Source organism: Pseudophryne corroboree, chromosome 11 (genome assembly GCF_028390025.1).
Source record: "Pseudophryne corroboree isolate aPseCor3 chromosome 11, aPseCor3.hap2, whole genome shotgun sequence".
Classification (NCBI taxonomy): domain Eukaryota; kingdom Metazoa; phylum Chordata; class Amphibia; order Anura; family Myobatrachidae; genus Pseudophryne; species Pseudophryne corroboree.
Genome location: NC_086454.1, coordinates 107,955,643 through 107,964,982, shown reverse-complemented (window position 1 = coordinate 107,964,982; position 9,340 = coordinate 107,955,643). Strand labels below are relative to the sequence as shown.

General features: G+C 43.3%; 1 protein-coding gene across 2 annotated transcripts in view; it reads right to left on the bottom strand.

Annotated features, from left to right (window-relative positions):
- Positions 1 to 1,017: 1,017 nt before the first annotated feature.
- The window catches only part of TSPAN32 (tetraspanin 32), a 165,696-nt gene continuing 157,373 nt past the window's right edge, over positions 1,018 to 9,340 (bottom strand). For both annotated transcript variants that reach the window (XM_063944724.1, XM_063944725.1), the window contains one exon: positions 1,018 to 3,141. In XM_063944724.1, coding sequence (XP_063800794.1) covers positions 2,977 to 3,141 — 165 coding nt within the window. In that variant the 3' untranslated portion in view covers positions 1,018 to 2,976. The remainder of the gene's footprint in view (positions 3,142 to 9,340) is intronic.

Genomic DNA, 9,340 nt, shown 5'->3' with positions numbered 1-9,340 from the left:
CTCCCATAGGGTGACTTACCGGCCGCTGACACACTCTGGACACCGCTTTACACCAGAAGGAACCAGGCGCACAGTTAGTAAAAATGGGCACCTGCCAAAATAGACATGCGCTGTGTGCGAGGCACCGGTGGCACCACCCTAGTTACGGCCCTGGAAGCAGCAGCGATGCTTACTACAACCACATCTGAATCACCCCCACAGTAAACAAGGTGCAATAGTGGTATGTGTTAATAATGCTATAATAGTGGTTAAAAATTATAACACTATGGAGGTCATTCCGAGTCGTTCGCTCGGAAAATTTCTTCGCATCGCAGCGTTTTTCCGCTTAGTGCGCATGCGCAATGTCCGCACTGCGACTGCGCCAAGTAAATTTGCTATGAAGTTTGGATTTTTACTCACGGCTTTTTCTTCGCTCAGGCGATCGTAGTGTGATTGACAGGAAATGGGTGTTACTGGGCGGAAACAGGCCGTTTTATGGGCGTGTGGGAAAAAACGCTACCGTTTCCGGAAAAAACGCGGGAGTGGCTGGAGAAACGGAGGAGTGTCTGGGCGAACGCTGGGTGTGTTTGTGACGTCAAACCAGGAACGATAAGCACTGAACTGATCGCAGATGCCGAGTAAGTCTGAAGCTACTCTGAAACTGCTACGAGATGTGTAATCGCAATATTGCGAATCTTTCGTTCGCAATTTTAAGAAGCTAAGATTCACTCCCAGTAGGCGGCGGCTTAGCGTGTGCAATACTGCTAAAATCGCCTTGCGAGCGAACAACTCGGAATGAGGGCCTATATTGCCACTTTAGGGTAGTGTCACACTGGCAATTTTCTCACAGGAAAATGCAGTTAAAAGGATTCCTAAAATAATGTGAGCAAATATTTCAGCATTGCAGTGGAATACATGGATATTATTTCACTTGACAGTACCTTGGCAAGCAGTATGGTGGTTTCCAATCATGTTAATAAATTCAATACTATGTGTATGTGGGCATGCTGTACCAGAAGGAAAACAAAACCCAGTAAGAATAGTAAGTAATTAAATGCTTTTATTGTGTCTGTGTGCAAATGTCATACACCGAGAACCTTCTTAGATCAGTGGTGGGAAATTGGAGGGCTAGGGGCCACCAAAAGCTGTCAATCTGACTTATTCCCTGCTTTATCACACAACATGAATAAATCAATTGACCACCCCATTAAAGGGTTCCAAACGTCTATAGATTATAAAAGGATAATGAACATTGCTGGGGGTACCAGGTGTAGCAAGGGACAACAGGCATAGCAAGAAGCAAAGAAATGCAGAATCATTTGGAAACCATAAAATAACTCCAGCATAATTTTCAAATGTGTGAGTGTTTGGATTAAGAAGCCCTTTTGGATAGTAATGGAAAACTGTATAGACAGAGACTTTCCCATTCATTTCAATACATACATTAATTTCAATGGGGTTCCTGCATGAAGTGCACACAGTGAACCCCTATTGAAGTTTCCCTAGTAAATCCACTTTTTGAGATCAATGGAAATTGCTAAAGATTTCTAAATTTTCAGGTAAGTTACAGCAATTATGATTGGCAAAACAGCCTTTACTAGATATTCCCTTTGGGGCATATTCATTATCAGGGGTCTGTTGGCCCTTGATATTTAAGTAAGTTGTGCCTACTTAACTACTGAAGCAATTTAGTATTGCTCTAGTGTGGGGACAGCTGATCTCAAAATAAGCTGTTCCTGCGATCCCTAAGTTTAGGCGCGCGCACAGCTGCAACGCACACAAAAAGAATGTAGCAGAGAGATGATGGGATCCAATCGGATCCCTCTTTGCAACCCTGTTTTCTGCAGGGCTCCACATGCTTGACCTCAGGTTACACTAGCACAAAAGCCCACAATGGGAAAGGTAAGTAATGCTACTACTAGAGTAGGTGTTCCCACGGGTATCCGTTCACATGGTCGACCATGTTATGGTCGACAGTCATTAGGTCGACCACTATTGGTCGACATTGACATGGTCGACATGGACACATGGTCGACACATGAAAATAGTCAACACATGAAAGGTCGACACATGAAAAGGTCGACATGAGTTTTTTAACTTTTTTTTCTTTTGGGGAACTTTTCCATACTTTACGATCCAAGTGGACTACGGAGCGAAGGCACCATGCCCGAAGCATGGCGAGCGAAGCGAGCCATGCGAGGGGACGCGGTGCACTAATTGGGATTCCCAGTCACTTTACGCAAAAAACGACACCCAAAAAAGTAAAAAAACTCATGTCGACCTTTTTATGTGTCGACCTTTCATGTGTCGACCATTTTTCATGTGTCGACCATGTGTCCATGTCGACCATGTCAATGTCGACCAATAGTGGTCGACCTAATGACTGTCGACCATAACATGGTCGACCATTCATACCGGAACCGTTCCCACACCAGGGCAATGCTGAATTGCTCTGGTGATAAGTATCACCCGCCACGAGTTGGATACTTAAGCCCTCGATGATGAATAGGCCCCAATATCTATTACATTAACACTGTATCATCAATGCTTCTTCTCAAATATTTCCATTTGACACATTCTTATCACTGAGTAATTTTAAACCTGTTGCTCTGTGATCTTCTGCAGAAACCATTATATGCAAATATATATTTTTACACAGGAGATAAATACGAAAGGTTTCAATTTCTGGAATAATAAAAGAAAATCTAAAACTATTTTATAAAAAGAGAAACTCAAAACTTTCACAGTACGACAAGTACCAATGTCGCTGTGCTGGAATCATCTGGATTTCCATAACTGTGTCATTGGAAATACCGTGAAATTGTTTTAGAGGGGAAGTAAGATTCCCCCCCCCCCCCCCCTGTCATTAAACAATAGGATCCTATTTGAATGATCTCTTAAATACATTATTGTCTCATAACAATGTGGTAATAGTTACATCTGAAATGCATTACAAAGCAATGTGTGCTGTCCCTGTGTGTGGTATAACACAGGAAGTTACTGTGCAGATCGGTATGGCAACAGCTGAATAAGAGGAGTAATGGGTTTGGCATCTGAACGGCACACTAAGGCATTGCTTAGGCTGTATTCTCCTCTTCGGTCCCATACGTTTCCTCTTGGTAGAGAGAAGAAAAGGAAAGAGGAAAGCACCATGCCATATACCTGTGGATAGAAATAATGACATATCTTAGACATAGTGGTGATCCCAGCAAAGCATTTCCATTGCAATGAAAGTTCAACCCAGCCATAAGCTTGCATGATACCATGTATATTAGTCCCAAGAGACGTAGTTAAATAACTGTAACCTCTAAGAGAGTGTATATTGCCTGTACAGACATCATGGGCCAACAGTTCTTTATAGAGGATTGCTTCAGAACGGGAGTGGTATGCTTGACCGGCGGTCAGCATACCGGTGTCGGGATCCCGGCAGCAGAATCCTGGCAGGGGGGGGGGATGAGCGCAACAAGCCCCTTGCGGGCTCGCCTCGCTGCCGGCTCAGTGGCAACTTGCGGTCGCCACGAGTTCTATTCCCACTCTATGGGTGTCATGGACATCAACGAGTGGGAATAGGCCCTGTTGGTCAGCATGCCGACCTTTGGGATTGGGAGAGAGCGGGACGTAGGGGGAGGTTATGTGACCGTCGGTCTCCTGACCGCCGGTCACATGAATACATCCCCTTCAGAACAGAGCAGCTGAAGCCATTGCAGCGTTGCTCTAGATTTTGTTGCATGCCAGCAGTTGCTCTCAAGCCCCGTTTACGTTTCTCACTTTTTTCTTTTCTTAAAAAGCATTGTTAGATAAGCATTTCAGTCATTGTTCCTTGCAAAACCATCCCCTATTTTGGAATCTAATTTACATACGATGAATAATGAGATACTGTATATCAGAGTCTGCAGCTTTCTTGCTTCCTCTCCCGGAACGGCTGGGAGGTTCCCAAATTCAGGTGGCACTCCCGGCCACCTATTCGATTGGGCTAGACTCCTGGAGCCACCCACCACCCACTTACTGAGTGAAGTGAGCAGGAGGACCAGCCAATGACACGATTTGCGCTGAATCTCGGCATTGTACATTGGGGGGAGTGGCCATAATGGCTTGCTCGTGGTGCTGTGCCCCCACGCACAGCATCCTATGCCGCGTTACGCCCTCTCCCCGCCCCCCTGTGCCAAGCCACACTCCCCACATCGCCCACCACTGTACCAACCTGCCTGCCCCTTGCCAGAGGGGGCAGCCAGAAAGTTGCCAGCTATGTGATGAAAGTGAATTGAGGAAACCCTGGACTAATAAGACCATAAACCATGTTTATAATTTTACGTTTTCTTGCCATCTTAACACAGTTAAGCCGGGTACACACTAGCAGATATAGGGGTTCATTTACTAAGCAGTGATAAGAGCGGAGAAGTGAGCCAGTGGAGAAGTTGCCCATGGCAACCAATCAGCACTAAAGTAACATCTATAATTTGCATACTATAAAATGATACAGAGCTGCTGATTGGTTGATGGGGAAATTTCTCCACTGGCTCACTTCTCTGCTCTTATCACTGCTTAGTAAATGTACCCCTTATTCTTTAGATCTGATATACACTCTGACCCGAAAGAGCCATTATCGGGTAGGTGTGCACCCTTAGGTCAGTGTGTGTTGTCTTCAGATGTCTTAAGCGGGAACGGTAGATCAGGAACGAGATAGGGTGCACGGCATATCAGCTCCCAATCTCCAGATCTAAACCTTACAGGAGCGTGTGAAGCCATTTATCGGCTAGTGTTCCTGCATACACTCTATACAATTATCTGCCTGATCATACAAATATTGGCTGGTTGGCCCAACTGTATTGTGTTTACCTGACATTATACACATATCCATGGTCATAGTCAAGAAGTCAAGACAACTAATGTAAAAAACAAGTGGCAGGCTTGTCCTACCTGTGATACAGTGGCTCATATTAATAGCCTGCAACAGAGGCGTAGCCAGAGCTTTGTGGGCCCCACAGCAACATTTTGAAGGGGCCCCTGTCCAAATGCTTCTCTAGAGATACCTTTCCCCAGCAACCATAGTAGTGCCTTAGATAATGTAATGCCCAATAGTAGTGCTCTAGTTCACATGATGTCGCATTGTAGGGCTGCCAGTACACATTATGCAACACAGTAACCCCAACTCCCCCAACTCACATTATAACATACAGTGTCCCTGGGTCATATTACAGTATGTCACATCACAGTGCTGCTCCCAGTGCATATTATGTCACACTATAGTACCTCCACTTCATATTGTGCACATTACAGTGCCCTCCAGTTCATTTTATATTGTAGACCCCAAGACAAAAGTTTGAAAGGATCCCTACTGTATGTACTACTTAATGGTGAAAAATGTATATAACAGCTTTGGGCCCCATAGCAGCTGCACATATGTTAGCTACATCCTTATGTATAACGCATGTAATTCTGTCTCGGAAGGTGGGCCCCTCTTAGCTATGGGCCAGCACCTATGGTAGCTACACCTTTGTATATAACACATGTAACTGTGACAGGGAAGGTGGCCCTTCTCAGCACTGGCCCCATAGCAGTTGCACTCCCTGCACCTATGGTAGCTATATCCTTATGTATAGCGCATGTAATTCTGTCTGGGAAGGTGGGCCCCTCTCAGCTCTGGGCCCCATAGCAGCTGCACTCCCAGCACCTATGTTAGCTACACCCTTGGTCTAGGAGTTGCAGGAAGCGTCACAATTCCACCCATAGATTTAAACTGTCAATAAGTGGAAAGGCAAAGCGGAGCGGGTGGGCATGATGCAGCATAGGAACATGGCGGGGGCATGACACAGTGAAAGAGGCAGTACAGGGGCATTGCATTCACATCATCATGGTTATGCCCCCACTATCCAATGCCGCTATCACAGTCATTGTACAGGGAGGGCTATGACGACACGATTTAGCACGAATTGAGTCATCAGGTCCCCTCAGACTGCCCACTTGTGCTCTGTAGTTGGGTAGCCGAGGAGGGGGTTCGCTGCTGCGGAAGACTTGTCCACCTTTTCCGAGGGGCCGGGAGTTGCACCCGATTTTCCATTCCAGGAGGGTAGGCAAGTATGATCTAGTACGTACCCAGCCTAAGAGAACATTTAAACAAACAATTAATTTGCCCCTAGTGCTAATTTCCAGCACCAACAAAACACAGGTACTATTTCTCCCACACATGATTACAGCAAAATGACAAATAAATTAATATACCATTCATCTGTGAAATGAAATAAAGAAGCTGTCACTAATGTTTTTCAAGAACATTTTTGTTTTACACAGGAAGTCTGGTATGGAATACGGCCTCAATGTATTAAAGATTACCTTAAGCTGTGCGACAACTGGGGAAAACACTTCTAATTTCTCCCCTCCCCCTATCCAGAGCCCCAAGGGACTTCTTTGTGAAACTGTTTCCCAGGGCTACTGCATTTCTGGCAGCAGTTGAAGCAGTCTGACTTTTAAGTTTACTCCTTCTTATCCCTTTATCCAACTACTTGGATAAGCATGGCTTTTGAAACAGGATGTTACAGGGAATGTCCACCCTTTATTTTTCTTTGATAGAGGGTTGGAGAAAAACGTTTTACATTATTTTTTTTAAACCATTTGTTTGCATTAATGTTTTCATGAAAAAAACGAATCCTGCTTATTATATTAATACTGTGAAACACTGCTATGTATTAAAAACCTTGATCAACCATGTTTTTAATTCTTTCTAACATTAACAATCCAAAGCTATTAGGCTTCAATATTATTTATTTTACTTCTTTCAATAAAACCAATTGTTTTACTGGTTATCCTATATAATAAAAGGATAACGCTGCTCCTTACCTCTATGGGGGGAACTCAAGTCATTTGTGCACCAGCAGCAGCTAGATGGCGCCCGACGGAGCAATTCAATTGTTGAACCGTTCGGATGTGCACAACCGCCGATGCCGACATTACTGTTATGAATAACTAGTTGCCAGCAACAACAACATATTACATCTGAATATATTTAAATAGACTAAACAGATTAAAACATGCAAAGTATATTCAGGGACATCTCAATAGGACTGAAGGTTTTGATTTGAAATAAACATGAAGGAGATTAAACCATGAGGTGTTTCTCTGTGTATTTCCTTTTTAATGTCTTGGAGTTGTTTACTCTTTAAGATTGAGAATGTTAATTATTGTTTTCTACTGTCCTATAGAATTTTTAGGGGCGAAGTTTGTGGGGTCTTAGCGGATGCTATGCAGATTTAGTACCTCTGTGATCTGGTTCACCCTCCCTCCCTATATCTCTGTTGTGTGTGTGAATTTACTGCATTGGTTCAGCTCACTCAAATGAAGACCACAAGCAACAATAATGTGGAATAATACCAGTTGGATTTCCTTGTATTAGGCATTGTTTATGAAGTCACTGTGCTGTGCCTGTAGTCACAGCATAATAATAATAAAAAAAAAAATTGGTTTAAACTATGCTTTTAACCAAGGGGGTTTAAACCAGCCAACACTGCATTGATAGAATTGAAATGTGTGTGGGGATTTTTTCTTCAATTACCCTCCTTTCAGAATGTCATCAGCAGCTTTTCAGCAGAGTGATGCTGGAGTTCCTATGTATGTGCACACACATAGCAACTCAACAAAAATTAGTGTATGACTTAAAGGATGCCTGCTCTCCCACAAAGAGATGTACTGGTAAAGGCAAACGCAGGGGGTAGGGGATGACGCAATTCATGCTAAATCATGTCTTCGTAGCCCCACCTCCAGAAACCCCCCTCCTATTGGCCAGCAGCTCAAAGGATAACAATAGCATATAATATGATTACTAGAGCTGCTGCTACATCATGCAGTGTAAGGGACAGAGCAAAGCTGCTGCACATGCCCAGTGGTAGCAGCTTCTCTACCAAGTTTCCTGTGTGTGTGGATCCGAGCGCTCAATCAGTGCACTAGACTAAAGAGTAGCTGCCAGGAAGAAGAGACAGGCACTTTACCCTGAGGTGGGATAATGTGTGCTTTGAAAGTGCAGTTCTGTCTCTATTGGCTCTGTTAAACCAAACCTAACATCCTATCCCTAATACTATAACATCTAACCCCAATACCCTAACCCAAACTACTAAACCAATCCTAATACTCTAAAGGTATGTACACACGGTGAGATATTTTCTTTCGATTTTGACTATATAGTCAAAATCTAAAGAAGAGTTAGTGCAGATTGCAAGTTGAAAGTCATCTTGCGATCCCGATTCGATCCCGATGCGCGGTCCCGCCAGGTCGGCATCGCAAGAAAAGATAGACTGTGCAGGCAAGTCAATCCTTGCTAGATCAGTGTACTATCTAGTTCATCTCACATGTCAATGACATCTCACATAAGCCAAAATCGTAAGTACACATAGTCCATATCTCAAGAAAAGTTAGTCAAAATCGGTGGTGCTGGGCTCCGGGGAGTACAAGGGAAATAGCATAGTCAAAATCGGCCATAGCAAGGATCTCACCATGTGTACACACTTTAACCCTAAAGGTCAGATTGGAGGGGCCATCTGGTTCTTATCTCCCGCCAAATTCTATGTTTCTATTATGTTTGTATATTTATTTATTATGGGATATTTAACCTTTACTGACCACATGTTATTTATATAAGTTGATTATGTTCAATACAGTCTATACTATAGACCATGTATAGTGTTAATTATTAATACTCTATGCCATACATTATCTAGTGTTTAAAAAGACTAATGTACACATATGTTTCAGTGTCAGTACTAGTTTCTTCTACTGCTCCCCCGGACTCCCGCACTTGCTCCAGTGTTCAGCAGAGCGGGAGTCTATGGATTGCATTTGGAAACACCCCTTTAGAAATCCTGCATTTGCCACTGTACTGGTATTCTGTTTCTGACTGTTCATGTCTGCTAAAAAGCAGTTGTTCTGTAGCAGCTGGAAGGAACCAGAAATGCAGGAATGCCCCAACAAGGAAATTATACATATACAGAGGTGCTGAAGAGGTTAGGAGAGAGGGCACTAATTACCCGGGCCTGTGCCGACAGGAGGGGACCTAGGTTAATAGCACATTGGCAGGGAGACAGGTATAAAAAAAAAACTATTTCGGATTCGCTGTCAGCAGCAGCTGGTATGGGGGTTGTCAGTCCCCTATGTATACAGAACTATAAACCAAAGGATGTGTACCAGCGCTAGCTGAATTAATTAAAAAAATAAAAATAAAATGGACGGTTTGTAAAAATAATACACAATTTATTAAAACAATAAAAAATAGAATCTGGATATTTAAGGTGCCAGAAATACTGTACACATATAATAATGATAATGGTTTTACATTTCATATGGCAATAAAAAGCGCTGGTCTCACTCCTTTATATTA